Here is a 19,560-nt window from a genome sequence, read left to right as displayed (position 1 = left end):
CACTTGCTGCTCTTCCCAGGCCACCAAGAGGGAGCAGGATTTGCAGTAGAGCAGCCAGGACTTGGAGCAGCACCAATATGGGATTCCAGGGTCTCAGGTGGTGGCTTTATTTGCTGCACCACAACGCTGGCCCCTACATTAAATAATTTTTATTTTTCATTTTTATAGATATTTAACTTAATTTTTGAAAATTTTGAGTATGTATTGAATTTTCTGTACTTATTTAGAAAACTATATAGTGTTTTTATTTGATCAGTTCTTGTGGTTATTTAGATTTCCCTAAGTATGGTTAAACTACTTAAATTTCTATAAATAGGTATGGTGACCACTCATTTTGAACTAAACTAATATGGAGTTGATATTAGACTTTGCGGTTAAGACACAGGTTAAGATAACTTTTTCCTATATTAGACTACATGGATTTGATACCTGATTCCAACTTCCCATCAATGAAGACTCTGGGAGGGAACAGATAATGCTTTAAGTAAGTGGTAGTTCTTGGATTGAGTTCCTAGTTCTTGTCTTCAACCCTGTCATCCTAGCCTTGACTGTTACATACATTTGGAGAACTAAACAGAAGACATCTCTCATTCTCACTTTGCCTCTTAGGTAAATTTTGAAAAAATATTAAAACAATGCCTTTATATATATGGTATGATTGAAAAATTGGCATCTATGTAAATAAGAGATTATACACATTTTATTTCCTTTGTCTAACTTTACTACAAAGTGTTATTAACCTTGAAACCTATCTAGGAACTTTATGTTCTAGATTTATAAAACAGCTTTGCATTTAAATGTGAAAATTTACACCTTACAATTTTTACAACTTGGTTCTCTTAATCTACTGTTATTTCTCTCCTCCCCTTCCTCCTTCCTTCCTTGTTTCCCTTCTTTCTTTTCCTCCTTCAGAGTATTTGACCACTGATTCAAATTCTTTGAATATTTCATTTTTCTATAGCAACTTTCAGCAGTTTATATATATTTAGAAATTTCATTTCCTCTGAGATTTCAAACATGTTGGCCAAAAGTCATTTAGACTTCAAAAAATAACCTCTATCACATCTCTAGATCTCTCCCTTTCTCAGTAAAGATATGTGTATTATTTATGTAAGTAAATCTGTATTTATATAAATATATTTATGTGATATTGTTTCTCCCTTTAACAGAATCTTCTTACCATCTTGTTTCTATTTTTCATTGTACTATTGCATCTTTTTGTTTTCTAACTTCCTATTTAGGAGTCATAGCTTATCAATATTGAATATGTTTATATCATAAGCATGTATTTAGTCTCTCTATATGTGTGTATGTGTATATACACACACACACACATACCCCTTTAAATATTGCTTTAACTGATAACTCCAGGTTTTAATTTCAATTAAAATAAAAAAATTTAGTTACACTTTCTATTTTAACAGTAAATTTTGTAGAAAAGTAGAATTAAAAGATAAGCTTATTTTGAAAATTACAAATATACAGTTTTTTTTCATGTACATACACATCTATTTCTTTTTAAGAAAGTATTTATCTTTTTAAAAATTTTGGATTAACATTAAATACCTGTATTTTATGAAGTATAGTATAATAATTTAGCAGATATACACAGCATTAACCAATAATATCAAGCAATTAGCCTTTGCATTTCATTCTCTTAACTTTATAGTTGCCCCACCATTTTGTGGAACAGCAGAACCATTATATTCACTTGGTACTATGTATTTCAATAAAGCATGCAGTTATGTTAACCCTCCCCCCCAAAAAAAAATCTGATAACTCCAACAATGTTTTCGATTCCAAACAATAATGTATGGTAGAAAAAATATCATATGGTTAATCAGAAATAGTACAAAGGAAGGGACTATTGATTATAGGCAGATTTGGAAAAAGCTCTATTCTACAGTACATATCACAGTGGATATGCAGTGAACAAAACTGCAAAGTTAGTGCTAACTTTCTTGTCATTCAATGTGATTAGGTTTCTTAAAGTTTTCTAAATGCTGAATTTTTAAATGAATTTACAAAGGGAAATAGTTGTCCTTATTATGCTTATATATTATATGAACGTTTACTTGGTTAGGTAATTTGAATACAATGAAAATTTGAATTTAATAGTAATAGATATCCAACTAGATGTCAGAACAGCATAAGTTCATCAATTGATTTAGTTAGGAACCGGTGTCAAACACTGGAGAATATGCTCCTATGTGAACATACAACAAACAAGAGGGTTTTGCATTTCCTGATTACTTTTTGCAAAAGAACAAGTCTTTAGCAAACATTCCTCAAGCATAGTAGTAGTAGGGAACAGAGGTGAGGTTTACATCCTAAGTATGGATCTTTGCAGGGTTGTGAAGAAAGGGCCAGCAATGGCCAGCCTGTGAGGTCACTGTGATTTGAATGACACAGTGAGCCCAGTAGAACTGCATTATGATGAGGCTTTTCGACTGCATGCCATCCTTACGTAGAGATTCCTAAGATTTTTCTATGAATTTATGTTTTTGTTGGTTTCTAGTATTCAAATTTTGCTGTTCCCGGACTTCATCACATTTCTCTTCAAATGCTGGGAAAAGCAAAATATAATCTACTGGAAATAGCTTCACTGATTCCCCAGAAGTTATATTTCATACATTTTCAAAGCAGATTACTGCATAAAAGAATCTAGAATATTTCAACTGAGCAAAGGTTCAGAGATGTTTAAAAAAATTACATATAATTTAAATAATCTCATTAATTATAGATGTTAAAGTACAATTTATTTCAGTCAGCTGATAGAATTAAGAAGGTGGTGTTTCCAAGCGTTAGTTAGCGAAAAGGGTGGTAAATATTTTTTAAAGGATTTTATTTATTTATTTGAGAGGTAGAGTTACAGACAGTGAGAGGGAGAGACAGAGAGAAAGGTTTCTGCCTGATGGTTCACTCCCCAAATGACCGCAATGGCTGGAGCTGCACCGATCTGAAGCCAGGAGCTTCTTCTGGGTCTCCCACGCGGGTGTAGGGGCCCAAGAACTTGGGCCATCTTCCACTGCTTTCCCACGCCATAGCAGAGAGCTGGATGGGAAGAGGAGCAGCCAGGACTAGAAGCAGCGGCCATATGAGATGTTGGCGCCACAGGCAGAGGATTAACCTACTGCGCCACAGCGCCAGCCCCAACATTTTGAAGTATAAACAACTGTCCTCTTCTTCCAGACTTGACTGGATTTTGATCAGACTAAAAGTATAGGAACCTAAACTTTGAACACAAATAGAAGAATCAACATGGCTAAATGTGCAACCACCCTAATAAATTGCTATATATATTAGGTCGGTATTCAGGAGGTAGAAATGGAAGTAAATGTAGTAAAGGTCTCATTCATCATCTGTCTGGAGAGACAGGAATCAATGTGAAGCTGACATTCATTCTCAAATGCTAACTAGTTCATGAGGAGGGGTTTACAATTATGCAAAATTAAATTTTATAGATTTAACATAAATTTAATCTGTCATAAATGATTGGTGTGATGCAATTGTAGAAATATGTAGATTTTTTTCCTCAAATGTATACTAGGATTCTGATGGATACAGTCATCTTTCTCCACAGGAAATACCAAGCTGTACTGTGAAGGTCTTGGGGTTCAAGAGGAGGATTGATAAACGTACATAATTTGAAACTTAGTGTTTCAATGTCTCTTGTATTTTCTCATCTTTCTTGATTTTATAGTTAAAAAAGCAGCATCTCTTTGTTGTAGAGATATTTTAATCCACAATTCAACTATGCATCTCCACACTTTCTCTCTCTCTCTCTCTTTCTCTCTCTCTCTATATATATATACATATAATATATATATACATACATATGTATATATACACACACCTATGTATAAATTCATGTACTTATATATGCAAATATGTACATATATGTGAACAAAGTATTTATGCTAAGGAAGGCCAAAAGAAACAATTAGATGTTACTTTTTACTTGAAACTCTCATACTGTTAACAATGGCAATGACAACATGAGGATTTCTCATGGAGCAATCTACAGACTGATCATACTTCACTTGACTGAACTAGAATCATAAAATCTCAATTTTAAATAATAAATTAAATTGTTGACATTTTACCTAAATCAATACACATCTCATTCTGAAGAAAAAATGAATCTTCCCTTAATTTACTATTCAAGAATATATTGATTAAATAGAAGTGAGCCACAAGAGAAATGTCAAAATTGTTATATTTTGCAATTACCCTTATTTATATGTCCTTATATTCCTGATCAAGTTTTCTAATTTTACTCAATTCTGATTTTTAAATTTCATTGTAGATAACATATTGTTTCCATACACTTACTTGAATGGTTCAATGAATTTTAGTTTGCTCTATTTTTTCCCAATTTTTAGAATACTTGGCAAGCACTTTAGGTATTAATCTTTGGTGATCCTGATACTGAATTTTATAAGCTCTTCTTTATCAAAGATTTCTCAAAATATTGTGATGTTTGATTTTTATCAATCTTCCTCCAAGATTGATAACTGTTGCTAAAAATTTCATAACAATAGAAATATGGCATTCATATTTGTACCACATGTTTGCCATACTGAAAAATTAGCTAGATGTGGCTTTCTTGTATTAGAGAAAATATTCACAGAATGGGTCATAAAGTCTACAATTTTCTTAGTTTCTTTTAGGATGTTTACAGTGTTCATTCCAAGGAAGACCACATTGTTTCTTATTCTAAAATAAGCCTTAAGGGAGGGATAAATTAATGTCTCTTTATTGCATACCCATACACACACATATCCATCTTACAATTAGAGTCATGAGCATTTCTAGTTTATTTCATCACCATTTGTCTTCTTGAGAAGGATACAAATTATTTGAAACACATAGAACTTTGACATAGCAAGTAAATATAATGTAAATCTTTTAATGAAGTTTTTTGTAGTATTCCCTAAATTTACAGTATTGGATAGGTATTTGGTTTTTAAGTTAGATGATAAAAACAAATCTGATAGGATACTCAGAAAGTTGTACCATAGTGCTACATAGATAAAATTTGATTGTAAAGGAAATGAGACAAAATGTCCTACCATAGAATTTTTCTATTAAAGAATGACATGAAGATATTGCTCACAAAATTTATTCTTAGGCACGTTGAGAGAATAAGAACATTCACATGTCTCAGGAATTGAATCTATCAGTTCAAGGATGCATGAATAAAAAGTGAATCAGTTCGTTGATGGTGAAAGAGATGGTGATTGGTGGTATTCACACTTATCTTAAATCATATACTGACATTTTAAAAGGGGTATTTTTGCTGGTACTGTGGCATAGTGGGCTAAGCCTCTGCCTGTGGCACCAGCATCCCCATATGGTTACCGGTTCTGGTCCTGGCAGCCACTCTTCTGATCCAGCTCTCTACTATGGTCTGGGAAAACAGCAGAAGATGGTCCACGTGTTTGAGCCTCTGCACCCACCTGGGAGACCCAGAAGAAGCTCCTGGATCCTGGCTTTGGATCCCCCGAGCTCCAACTGTTACAGCCACGTGAGGAGTGAACTAGTAGATGGAAGACCTCTCTCTCTAATTCTCTCAAATAAATAAAATCTTTTAAAAAATATACTTCCTCTTCAAGTTTTTCTGTTTAGATGTTGCTCATGATAGGGAAAAGCCAGAATTGATCACATAAAAGAAAACATATGCGCAACTAAAAATGGAAGTGTATTTGAAAGAATTTCCTTTTTAAATATAATTTTTTTCAGAACCTAAAATGCAAGGATAGAATGGATAGATTCATGAAGTTACGTGTAGGGGCATAAAAATGAACAAAAACATCACCAAGAAAATGATGGAACATTTTTTAAAACAAGATTTAAAAACTGTTAATTTCAAAAGTTGATGACTATATTGATTATTTTTTCTCTTAATAATTCCCCACTGCTGTCTCAACTATAGTGACATATTTCTTCAACAAAGACATCATATATAGTAAAAATAAATAAATATCATGTTTTACTTTCAAGAAGTTAATAATCTTGACCAGGAGGCAAGACTAACATTCATGAATAATTAGAGAATAAAAAGCATATGATCAAATACTAAAATGCATGATACATAGACTATATAATGACATGAAACTTGAGAAAAGGAAAGGCTACTAAGTGACGGTACAATCACAGTATCTGTAGGCTTCCCTCATTCTTTTTTAATTTTTTTAATTTTTTTTTTTTTATTTTTTGACAGGTAGAGTGGACAGTGAGAGAGAGAGACAGAGAGAAAGGTCTTCCTTTGCCGTTGGTTCACCCTCCAATGGCCGCCGTGGCCGGCGCCGTGCCGATCCGAAGGCAGGAGCCAGGTGCTTCTCCTGGTCTCCCATGCGGGTGCAGGGCCCAAGCACTTGGGCCACCCTCCACTGCACTCCCTGGCCACAGCAGAGAGCTGGCTTGGAAGAGGAGCAACCGGGACAGAATCTGGCGCCCCAACCAGGACTAGAACCCGGGGTGCCGGCACCGCAGGCGGAGGATTAGCCTATTGAGCCGTGGCACTGGCCTGACTTCCCTCATTTGTTACTCTATGGGGAAATGCCATGGTCTGCCTGCCCCTCAAAGGTTCATGTGCTGGAAGCTTAGTCTACAATTGGGGAAGGACTGAGGTAGTTGAACCTTTAAGAGATGGGACCTACTGTAAGGGAAGTATACAATGGGGGTTTCACACTAAAAAATGGATTAATTCAGGTCTCCAAGGGGTAGGTTAATTCCTAGAGAGCAGTTTTTATATAAAGGTAAAATCTGACTCCCGCCACACTTTCTTGCATCCTCTGTTGCAGGTGACCTCTCTGATCATGGCCAATGCTCCCTCCATGTGCTGCTATGTGCCATGTTGTGATGTTTCCAGGGGCCTTTACCAGATGGTAGTGGCATGCCTGTTTGTCTTTCTAGCCACTACATGTATAAGCCAAATAAAATACTTTCCTTTACATTACCCAGCATCAGATACTTTTTCATAATAATACAAAACAGACTTAAACAATAGCAGTCATTACGGATCAATTTGGTCAAGTTATTATACTTCAGTCAGTTGTAAATTATCTCTTAAAGTCATATAAAAATGTGTATTTGGTGAAATCTGTTTTAAGGAGTAAACTAGTGTGCATTCCATGTATAACAGCCATGATGGGGATGGTGATGGGTGGGTGGGGGGGTGATGATGATGGTGGTGATGGTGTAAGGAGGTGGTAGCACTAGCTGCAGCATTTACTTGAGTGACAAAGGATGGGGTATGGAGTATATTGGAGTAGAATGGGAAATAAGGAAAAATAGTGAATTAGTTAAAATATTTACTATCAAGGGAAAAGCAGACTTGGTGAAATACAAACTGAAGGGTATCAATGTCCAGTACAAGTGGACGACACTCTTGCCTACCACAGTTATCATTATGTTTTCAAATAATCTTTTTTTTTTTTTAGAGGCACACTACAATAGTTAATTTTATTTGTTCAAGAGCTCATTTTTGCAAGCATTAAGCCAGGCTGCGCTTGGAGTCTGAGCCCAAAATTCACCTAGTAAGGAGGAGGAAAAGCAAACTGTGCCCCACACCCGGGGATGAGAGCTATGGGCTCAGGACTAATCCCATTAGAGCTTTGGTTTCTACAGCCTAGCACTCGCGAGTCACAGGTCTTTGAGGTCCTTCTGGATGTCCCACAAGGTGTCTGCACTTTTCTTGTGCTGGGCAACCTCGTCATCCTTGAGCTTCTGGTTGATGACACTGGTTAATCCCCGGGCATTGAGGATGCACGGAAGGCTCAGGAAGACTTCGTTCTCAATGCCATACATGCCCTTCATCATTGTGGATACTGGGTGAATTCTGGAGATATTTTTCAGCATGGATTCAATGAGATCAGCCACACTTAATCCAATAGCCCAGTTAGTGTACCCTTTTAGCTTGATGACTTCATAGGCACTTTCCACCACCATCTTGTGCACCTCCTTCCAGTTTTCACTATCGTTGTCCGTTCCCATCTCTGGATTCAGTTCCTGGAGAGAAACACCTGCCACATTCACTCCACTTCAGACAGCCACACTTGAGTCTCCGTGTTCTCCCAAAATCCATCCTTGGCAGCTGCTGGGATGAATGCCAAGTTTTTCAGCCATGAGATAGCGAAATCTAGCAGAATCCAGATTGCACCCACTTCCAATCACACGGTGCTTGGGCAGTCCACTTAGTTTCCAGGTCACGTATGTAAGAATGTCCACTGGGTTGGAAACCATGATGATGATGCAGTCAGGACTGTACTTGACAATCTGGGGAATAATGAACTTGAAGGCATTCACGTTTCTCTGCACCAGGTTGAGACAGCTCTCCCACTCCTGCTGTCGGACTCCCGCGGTCACCACCACAGTCTTAGAATTGGCTGTCACGGAGTAGTCTTTATCTGCCACAATTTTGGGTGTCTGGAGAAACAGACTCCCATGCTGCAGATCCATCATCTCTCCTTTGAGTTTATCTTCCAGGACATCCACAAGAGCAAGCTCATCAGCCAGAGACTTCCCCAGAATGCTAATAGTGCAGGCCATCCCGACTTGTCCAACACCCACTACAGTGATCTTATTGTTGGGGACTGCTGCCTCTTTGTCTGCGACTGGCGCAATGAGTTTCTCCTTAAGGGTTGCCATTGTTCATGGGCGGGCGGGCGCAGGAGCTGCGAGGCGCGAAGGGTCGGGCGGAGGAGACAATCATGTTTCAAATAATCTAATTAGCTTTGCTTTCCTTACTCTTATTTCTGAATGACACAGTTTGAAAACTATATTGCAGTGACATGTTTTTATAAGTTTTCTTATGTATTTATTTTCTTTTCATTGGAAAGGCAGAGAGACAGAAACAGAAGCCCACCATCTACCGGTTTATTCTCCAAATGCTTTCCACAGCTGGTGCTAGGACAAGTTGAAACCAGGGTCTTGAATTTAATCCATGTCTCCCATGTGAGTGGCAGGGAACCAAATAGTTGCATCATCTTCTGCTGCCTCCCAGGGTGCACGTTATTGGAAAACATCAATGGAAAGTGGAAGCAGAATTCAAACTCGGCACTGTGATATTGGATGGAGTCATCCAAAGGCATCCTAACCTCCGCAGCAAAAGCCTGCTCCTTGTAGGGAGATATATATTCATATAATAATATATGGATATTATAAATTTATATATAAAAATGCTTAATTTATTAGAAAGGCGCATGAAAGAGTGAGAGCAAGAAAGTGAGCCAGTGAACAATCAGATATCCTCCATCCATGGGTTTATGTTCCAAATAGCCATAGGTCAGGTCTAGGCCAGGCTGAATTCCAGAATGAGGAACTCCATCCTGGTCTGACACATGGATAACAAAGGTCCAAGCACATGAGCCTTTTTCTGCTGCTTTTCCAAGCACATTAGCAGGAAGCTGGATTAGAAGCAGAGCAGCTCCTGGCACTCCTAAATGGGCTGCTTAAGTCTCATGCAGCAGCTTAACATTCTACACAGCCAGCCCCAATATTTTAAAGATTATATGAAAAAAAAAAAACAGACAAAATGAATGTCTATTGCTTTAATCAGGGGTGGGTGACTTATCCATTGGGCACAGTAGACATAGTGTCTAGGGCCCACAATATATTTAGAGGTCCAAGACATTATTTTAGCAATAGTGTCTTCTAAAAATTGTATAATAATAAATATATAAGAATGAGTTCAGCATGGATATTATTTTTATATCATAACAATATAATATTTTTAATTGAAGATAGGTACAGGAAGGCAAAAAGGCCTAGAGTCCAAATTCATAATGCAGCTCCAGTGTTCATGTCCACTTTTGTCCCATTTCCTATCTAGTCAAAAGTAGAAGGTTGGGCCAAGAGAATCACAGAAACAGTTTGAACTCTGATTCAACCAGACGTGAAACCTGATAGTCAGTCCTAGTTCCCACACTCATATGAAGAAATATTCTTCATTCCTTAGTTTGGTTTTCATGTTTTCTGAAGCCCAAATATTTTGTTCATAAAATGTTGAAATACCACAAACATCTTTCAGTCTTTCAGTTTCATCAAAATGGGACTCAACTAACATTCTCATAGGATTAAATATTTAAGCAAAAATGAAACATATTAAACAAAACCTAATTGTAGTCAAAACCATAGAATGTACAACACCAAGAGTGAACACCAATGTAAACTATGAACTTTGGGTGAAAGTGATGTGTCAGTGTAGATTCATCAGCTATAATAAATGCACTACTGTGGGACTGGATGTGTTAATCAAGGAGGCTGGTGTTTATGTGAGGGTGAGGGACATATAGAAATATTGTCTGCTCAATTTTGCTGTGAACCTAAAACTGTTCTAAAACAAGATTTAATAATTTAAGCAGGAAACCAAGCTGTGTATAAACCAAAGTAATATCTAAAACTTTATAAACCTAGAACCCAGGTTTTAAAATGCATTGCAGTAAATTCACTGAATTTAAATAGTTCACTTTTTTTGTCTCAAATATTTAAGTGTCCAGGTACATGACAAATAAGAATTTCTATTAAACTTCCTTGCCTATTCATATTTTGCAGAATGACAAATATCACAAAAGGATCTGACACTCACGAACTCACCAACCTGTCTACACCACTTACTCCCTGCCTCACCTATCTTTATTGCTAGAGGTAGACCTGCCATGGGGACTCATGTGTCAGGTACAGTTCTGAGGAGCTGGCTCTAGCAGCTTCCCAAGAGATCACCATTTTCTTTTGGAGAATGTACAGGATTAGTCTATCCTTTCATTGTCCACTTTAGTAAATGAAGTTATGGTATAGGAAAGGGAAAAGCAGGACATACAAGTCAGATATCTTGATCCATCACTGAAGTATCCACAGAAGCATAGTTCATCTATTTACCACTCATCCTTTGCTCAGCTGCGATCAGTAATGGGAATCGTTCTAAGCACAACTTAAATAGCACATTTGTACCCAAAATATGTTTGTTTACAAACAGAAATTACATATATCCATATAAGATAATTGAGGCTATTAAAAGAAAATAAAGGCTCCTCTTGAGGATAGCATTTTGTGCTGCTCTATAATTTACTGAGGGGATTTAACTACCAGTAGTACAATTATGTAAACAAGGAATTACAAACTTCTACTCTGCAGGAATCTTAACTCAGATGCCATTGAAATTTGGATATCATTTTCTTTCAATAGTTTCTTAAGTCAGTAAAATTATTGCCAAATTGCATATTTATAAGTTGACTTTTCTTCATCTTAAAGAAGTAATGTTAAAATCTGCTGTTCTATATAAAGGAAAAAATCTGTAGATATTGAGAATGATTAAATGCTTTCTACTATAACAGTATCTAAGAGTAAGATCTATCCTCTAAAAGCACTGTGGCAAAATAAATGCTTCTTTGTCTTGGAAATCCTACATAGAACATGACAGAACAGAGAGTCAGCTAAGATAGACCACTGTAATTTTTATTAATACGATCTCAGGTGCACTTTTAATTATCTTACCACACTGTTTTCCCCATCAACTGTCACTACTAATTTCATACAGCAAGAATGTTGCCCTTATGACATTACAGAATACAATTTAGGCTCATTTAGAATGTCTGTAGATTGACAAGTGGCTTCACCTTTTTAAAGAATACAACCAAAGGAGTCAATGGACTACGGAAATTAGATGCCAATCATTTTTGTAATCTACAGGAGAGAAAAGCGTGAGTAAGTAATCAAAAACATGGACGTTTTCAACATTCATTGAGTGATTACTGCTAAGATGACTGTGGCCTGAAGAACAATAAGACAAAGAAAATAACCTGTTGGTATTGGTTGGAAGATAAGTAATCACTTATGGCATTTGATCTTTTTTTTCTGTTAGAAGACTTACACAATCCTCATCATCCGGTATTTGCCATGAGGAATCCCATGAATACAGAGAAAGCTGTGGATTCTCTGCTATGAAAGAGCTGGTGACTTATTTCCTAAGTTTATAATGTTAACAAAATAAAAAGGCGATGTGTATTTTTTCATGTCATGTCTTGTCTGAAAATTTTCTGCTTTTCTGAATTAAAAAAATAAAATCTATATTAGTTATATTAATGTTACAATATGAATGATTTCCTAAAAATCCTAGTAATTAGTCTTTTCTGTTTAAAAAAAAAGGCTACACAGGCCTACCATAAATGAACAATATTTTTCTATCCTTTTTAAAAATTAATGATTAGCTGCATTTTATTTCACAGTGGAAAATGTAAGCCTTATAAACAACTAATGAATTAATCAAAGAATAATTTACACAAACCAAATATCAACTTATGGAAAAATGAAATTTTAAAATGTGGTAAATTCACATAATAATTCTGTAGTACAGTAAATAACAAATCATATACCAAAATTATTGAAATATTTGTCACCCTGATAAATCTCAAACATTTCATTTTGAATGAAAAAAGCCAGGCACTAAAGTGTGTATACTGTGTGATTCTACTGATTTGAAGTTCAAGGAGAGACAAAACCTAGTTAGATTTAGCAGAGTAATTATTATGGAAAGTGTGTGGAATACTTTTGGGGAAGGAAAAACTAAGAAACTTTCTAGGCATATAGGAAAGTGCTATCTCTTAATCTGGATTGTTGGTGCATGGGTTTGTACACACACACACATTTGTCAGGCAGCACTGGTAAGATTCATGTTTGTTGCTGACTGTACATCACACTTCAATTAACAAAAAAAAGAAGAAATAAAATTTAGCATAGTTAATACTTGTTCACCTCTTTCAGCACTTGCATACATTATTTCATTTAGTCTTCATAATGATTTTTGGAGAAAGACAGTGTTATTAGTCCCACTGTTAGATTGAAACTGAGGTCCAAGGATGATATAAAGCTTTTCAAGATCTCATAGTTACTACATTGCTGAACAAAGATCAGTACTCAAAATGTGAGGTTCCAGAAGCTGGTCATGACTACCAAGTACAGTGTTTCTCACAATTCTGTCCCTATAGACCAGGTTTTTACTTTAAATAGGAGCTTCATGAAACAGAAAACAGGGTTGTACAGAGAAAAAAAAAAAAGCAATCATTAGAAGGATCAAAGCAATGGAAATTTAAAAATTATCAAAGTAAGTGAATTTCTGTGATTTAAATAATATCTAGTTTATGAATTATACATATGGATGCATAGTGCTTTTAACTGTAAATATCACATGTTTCCCAAAGTGCAGGCAAGATAAGCCACTTGCCTGTTACAGTTTTTCAAAGATCAATGGATGTTAAAATGTGTCAAACAGCTGTGGTTTCAGGACTTCTCTCTCCACTTCTAAAATAATCTATACTAAATGATCAGAGTCCTTTTAAATGTTCTTAAAACAAAGACTGTGGGCAAAAACTGAAGCATAATCCATTATCCTAGACTCAATCTTTCAGCATGAATTACAACACAGTAAAATGTGGCATTATCTCTCTGAATAGAAACAGATTTTATTCTTTAAGGTACTAAATTCACTAACAGAGCTTTTTAAATAACTATGTACAGTGCAAATGGCAAAATAATTACAAACAAATCACCTATGAATTTATGAGTACCACTCTTAATTTTGTTAAGTATTTCGCCTTTGGTTTGTTTCAGTTCTATTCACACAGACCCTGCTCTAGTGGGCACTCCTCGGGTTCACACATCCTGCTTTGCCGATTCTGGTCTCCTCAACGTACTACTTTCATCATCTTGAGCTTTTTAATTAAAGCATAGTTTGTTTGTAATCTTTCTTCTTTCTGTCTATATTTATATAGCTGTATATTTATATGGCATTGCATTTTCTTTCAACTTCGTTACTTAACAGATAATCTAGCTTCTCATATGACAGAGAAAATCAAATGATCAAAAAATAACTGATTTGCTGCCATAATTCCATAAAATTATCATATATGTTCTGTCATTTTCTTCTCTCCTCCTCAAATGTGATGTAAGTCTTAGTCCTCCATCTTTACCCTGGGCCTATCTAATCCCGGATTGTCCCTCTCCCCTTTTTGAGTTGGTCTCAATGAATTGCTCTAAAATGTCCCATTTTTCTTTCTCTATTGATTTCTTCCAATAAGCATTTATACATGGCTAAATCTTTCTCACCTTAAAACCCTCCCTGGATTCAGAAAGAGTCTACCGGTGAGCCACTGAAGTTTAATCTTCCTGGGAGAACATAGCGTACACTGTAGAACACACACGAAGGGCTGTGCAAGGCCTATAAGGTCACTTACTCTGGTCTGGCCAAGACAACCACAGGCAGGACTCAAAATTCATTACACTTAGTCAAAGAAGCTGGTTGCAAAAAGAGAAATACCATATGTTTTCCCAGATCTGTGTAACTAATAAAGCACCTAAATAAAATGTGATGTATAGGAGTGAAATTGACATTTTGAGATCTGACAATTGTTTACTGCCCTTGTCTTTACTGTTCAGGAACAGTTTTTTTTTTTTTTTTCTCCTTCTTACTATTTCTTGAACTCTTTACTTAGTAAAGGTCAATCTTATGAGAATAAAGCAAACTGAAAACAGACCTTTGTAAAAATTCAGATTGGAAATAGGAGAGGAAGGAGGATGGGTGGAAACATGGGTGGGAGGGAGGGTAGAATAGGAAGCATCACTATGTTCCTACATCTGTAGATAAAACATGCATAAAATATATGTACCTTAAATAAAATTCTAAAAATTCAATTACTCTATATCAGGCTATTTTGTAAGCTGACAGCTTTATATGACCCACAAATGTTATAAACATCCAAATGGCCCATGGCAGAAAAAAAGTCCCCCTCCCAAGTAACAGCTTGTGTGTTTACACATCAATTCATATTAGTATTCTTAAGGGCTGCTTTGAAGGTAGTTGTGCACTGAACTAATAAGGACAAGCTGATACTTGTAGGACATCAATGGGGTCTGCTACAGATATTTAAGAATTCATTATGTATATTTGATGTGGGTGTAATAAACTATACAAAACATAGTTTAATTGTATTTATGAGCCATTCTTTTATTTCTACCTTTTAGATTAAAAAAAAAACATGTCAGTCAAATACCATCAGATTTTCAATATCAACGGAAAAGAGGGGATATTTTTCTTATCTGAAATATTCTTAGATATTAAAAGCATGGTAATAAATTTCAGTACATGAAACTATCTTTAAGTTACTAAAAGAAACTATGATCCACCCTTCCCCAGAGTATTACTTTAAAATATTGTTTAATAAAATTCACATGTACTTTACTCAGGATTTTTGAAACAAATAGCCTAAATGAAGATGTCCTATCATTGTAATTTTCTTTTTTATTACAAGATGATTTTGTTAATTGGAAAATTTAACAGTTTTACCAGGCTGGCATTGTGGATACTAGGTTAAACCACTGCCTGAGATGCTAGGATTCCATACGGCACCAACACAAGTCCCAACTATTCCATTTCTGATCCAGTTCCCTGCTGTGTAGCAGGGAAAAAAGCAGAGGATGGCCCATGTCCTTTGGCCCTGGAACCCATTTAGGAGACCCTGATTAAGATCCTGGCTCCTGGCTTTGTTCTGGCTAAACCCTGGATGTTGCAGCCATTTGGGAAGTAAACCAGCAGATGAGAAATCTGTCTCTTTCTCTGCTGTTCTCTCTGTAACTCTGCTTTTTGAATAAATAAAGCTTTAAAAAACTAGAAAATTTAATAATTGTTATTGCTTTTCTATATTTACTTCACATGTAGATATTATATAAACACACATATGCACTATTTTTATTTAAACCAGATATATTAATATCACAAAGTGAGGGATTCACAACAAAGACCAAAATGTGGGGAAAGAAGGGTTTTATAATGTTCATGGTATGATTTAGTGAGGCAATATTTATAACTATATACCAAGAGATACGGCATCTATAAATTTTGTATATTCTTTTATATATTAACTTACACAGTTAAAACAGGTGGTATTTGTCTGAGTCTGGCCTGTTTTACTTAGTATAATGATCTCAAGTTCCATCCATTTTACTGCAAGTGTCAGGATTTCATTCTTTTTATGGCTGAGAAATCTTTATCCAATCATCAGTACATAGACATCTAGATTGATTCCATATCTTTGCCATTGTGAAATGAGCTGTTATAAACATGAGTCTGTATCTTTTTCATATGCTGATTTCATTTTCTTTGGATATATTCCCAAGAGTGGGATAGCTCAGATACATGGTAGAAATATTTGTAGTTTTCTGAGGAATTTCCACATTGTTTGCCATAATGGTTGCACTCCCATCAACAGTGTATTAGAGTAAATTTTTTTCTACATAACCTCACAAGCATTTGTTATTTTTTGATGTTTGGGTAATAGCCATTTTAACTACAGTGAGGTGAAACTTCATTGTGGTTTTTATTGGCATTTCCCTGGTGGCTAGTGATACTGAGCATTTTTCATGTGTCTGGGGTCATTTGTATTTTGCTATCTCCATTGTTTATTTCCTAACCAGACTGTTGTTTTGATGTGGATGTTCTTGAGCTCCTAATATACTATAGATATGGATACTTTATTGTATGTATAATTTGCAAATACTTTATCCCATTATGTCAGTTGTTAACTGTTTCCTTTTTTTAACTGTTTTTGTTAACTGTTTCCTTTTGTTGTACAGAAGCTTCTTAGCTTGATATAATCCAATTTGCTTAATTTTGCTTTGATTGCCTAGGCTTCTGGGGTCTTACTCAAGAAGTCTTTGCTATGCCAATATCTTTAAGCATTTCCTCTATGCTTTCCTCTTGTAGTTTGAAAGATTTTAGGTTTTAAATTTAGAGCCATTATCCACTTTGACTTGATTTTACTATAGGGTGTAAGGTAAAGATCATGGTTCAAACTTCAGTGTGTGGAAACCCAATTTTGCCAATATCATTTGTTGAAAAAACTATCCTTTCTCCAGAGAGTGATTTTAGCTCATTTGTCATGATTATTTGGTTATCGATGTGCGGGTTAATTTCCAGGGTTTCTATATAGTTCCACTGGTCTACATGTCTATTTTCATGCCAGTACCAGTCTGTTTTGTCCTGTGGTACGTCTAGACATCTGGTACTATAATGTCTCCAGCATTTTTTAAGAGTTATTTGAAAGTCAGGGTTACAGAGAGAGAGAGAGAGAGGGAGACACACACAAAGAAAAAGATCTTGTACTACTAGATTACTCCTCGGCTAGACCAGGCTGAAGCCTGGAGCTTCATCTGGGTCTCCAACATGGGTGTCAGGGCACAAACACTAGGGCCATCTTCTGCTGCTTTCCCCAGGCCATTAGCACAGAGCTGAATCAGCAGTAGGGCAGCCTGGACTTGAACCTGTCCCTACATGGGCTCCTGGCATCTTAGGAGGGGGTTTTACCTGCTACAACACAATGCCAGCCCCTCTTGGTTTGTATTGTTTAGCATTGCTTTAGCTACTTGTGGTCCTCTCCATTTCATTATGAATTTTTGAATTTTTTCCCTAGTTCTGTGAATAAAGAACTTAGAATTTTGATTGGGATTGCATTGAATCTGTAAACAGCTTTAGATAGTATGGACAAATTAATTATACTAATTCTTCAACCCCATGAACATGGAGATTTTACCATTCTGTATGTGGATTCTTCTAGTTCTTTCCTCAATGTTTTGTACATTTCATGGTAGAGAACTTTGCCATCCTTGATTAAATTTATACCAAGGTATTTAAATTCCAGGGAGCAAGGGGTTATTTGAATGAGATGGATCCTTTAAATACTTTCTCTGTCAGAATGTTGATATATGAATGTTATTGATTTTTATGTGCTGACTTTATATCCTGCATTGTTGTCAAATTCTTTTGCCAGTTCAGTCTTTTGGTTCCCCTATTTAAAGATTTATGTCATATGCAAACAGGGATATTCCCACCTTTACAATACATATCTATTTAATTTCTGTTTCTTGACTAATGGTTGTGGCTAAAATTTTTGGAGCTCTATTCAATAATACTGGTAAGAGTGGACATCCTGTTCTGGCTCTAGATCTTAGTGGAAATGCTTCCAGTATTTCTCCTTTAAATATGATGCTTGTTATGGGTTTGTCATATATTACCTTTACTGTTTCCTTCATCCCTGGGATAAATCCCTCTTGGATAGATTAGGTGATCTTTTATATTTGTTGTTGGATTCAATCTGTTAGTATTTTGTTGAATATTGTTACAATTATACTCATCAGGGATTTTTGTTTATAGTTTGTTGTTGTATCTTTGCCTGGTTTGGGAATTAAGATAATGCTTGTCTCATAAGATGACCTTGGAAGGTTCCTTTCCTTCAATTGCTTTTAAACTTTTTCATTTTTCAAACTGTATTAAGATGTAGAAAACAGGTATTATACAACATACCTGCTACTAGTTTACTGGAGTATCAGTGTACCTTGAGAAAACACTAATGAACAACATACAATATACTGAAACAAAAGTATAACTGTACTATGTTGGGCCATAATGTAAATCAATATAATGTTGATTACTGAAACAAAATGGTATTTTTTAATGATACAAATGAAATAATTGTAATGGATACTATTCTTTAATTTTCCCTTTGCCCAGAGTGAATAATCTTCAGTAGAATCATAGTTAAAAAATAGAGGGGCCAGCACTGTGGCTAACTTGGTTAATCCTCCGCCTGCGGCGCCGGCTTCCCAAATGTGTGCCGGCTTCTGGTCCCGGTTACTCCTCTTCCAGTCCACCTCTCTGCTGTGGCCCAGGAGGGCAGCAGAGGATGGCCCAGGTGCTGGGCTGATCTGAAGGCAGATGCTTCTTCCAGGTCTCCCACATGAGTAAATGTGCCCAAGCACTTGGGCCATCTTCTATTGCCTTCCCAGGCCATTAGCAGAGAGCTGGATTGGAAGAGGAGTGACCAGGACACAAATTGGTGCCCATGTGGGATCCAGTGCTGCAGGCAGAAACTTAACCTACTATGCCACAGTACTGGCCCCTACACTGCCTTTCAAATAGATAAAATATGTCTTTTTAAGTGATAAAAATTTGGGACACTAGAGAAATGACTGATGAGTGCATTGTACAGTCCACAAAGGAAATGGTATGGTGGTGGGGTGGTGGGGTAGACCCCATGTGGAGGACCTGGGAGTGGCTACTGGCTTCTGGCTTCTGTCTGGCCCAGTCTGGCTTTTGTGGTCTTTTGGTGAGCGGACCAGAAGATGGAGAATCTCTCTCTCTCTCTGTCTCTGTGTCTCTCTCTCTCGCTTTCCGTGTGTGTGTGTGTGTATGTGTAACTCTGTCTTTCAAATAAATGAACAAATCATTCTTTTTTAAAGAGTACTATGAATAGCTATATTTTAGCAATTTGGATAGCTTATATGGAATGAACAAATTCCTAGAAACATAAAAAACTAGAGACCAATATCTCGTACTAACACTTGTACAAAAATACTAAACAAAGAGTCACAAAATAAATTTAGCAGTATATTAATAGTCTTATACACCATGAAGATGTGAATTTTTTTCTTATAAAGATGGTCAATATAAATTGATCAATATAGCATGCCATACCAATAGAATGAAAGGAAAACATGATCAAAATTGAC

The 19,560-nt window shown here is 36.0% G+C and overlaps 1 protein-coding gene across 1 annotated transcript; it reads right to left on the bottom strand.

Moving 5' to 3' along the window:
• Window positions 1–7,444: 7,444 nt before the first annotated feature.
• On the bottom strand, window positions 7,445–8,687 carry LOC133771295 (L-lactate dehydrogenase B chain-like). The gene has a single exon (XM_062207046.1). The coding sequence runs from the start codon at window positions 8,653–8,655 to the stop codon at window positions 8,050–8,052; it is 606 nt and encodes a 201-aa protein (XP_062063030.1). The 5' UTR covers window positions 8,656–8,687; the 3' UTR covers window positions 7,445–8,049.
• Window positions 8,688–19,560: the final 10,873 nt, after the last annotated feature.

The sequence above is a fragment of the Lepus europaeus genome, chromosome 12 (assembly GCF_033115175.1).
Source record: "Lepus europaeus isolate LE1 chromosome 12, mLepTim1.pri, whole genome shotgun sequence".
Taxonomy (NCBI): domain Eukaryota; kingdom Metazoa; phylum Chordata; class Mammalia; order Lagomorpha; family Leporidae; genus Lepus; species Lepus europaeus.
Note: the sequence above shows the minus strand (reverse complement) of the source record. Positions and strands in the feature narration are given on the sequence as shown.

Excerpts from the sequence above, each read along its gene's own strand:
- LOC133771295 (XM_062207046.1), bottom strand. The coding sequence starts at position 8,655 with ATGGCAACCCTTAAGGAGAAACTCATTGCGCCAGTCGCAGACAAAGAG.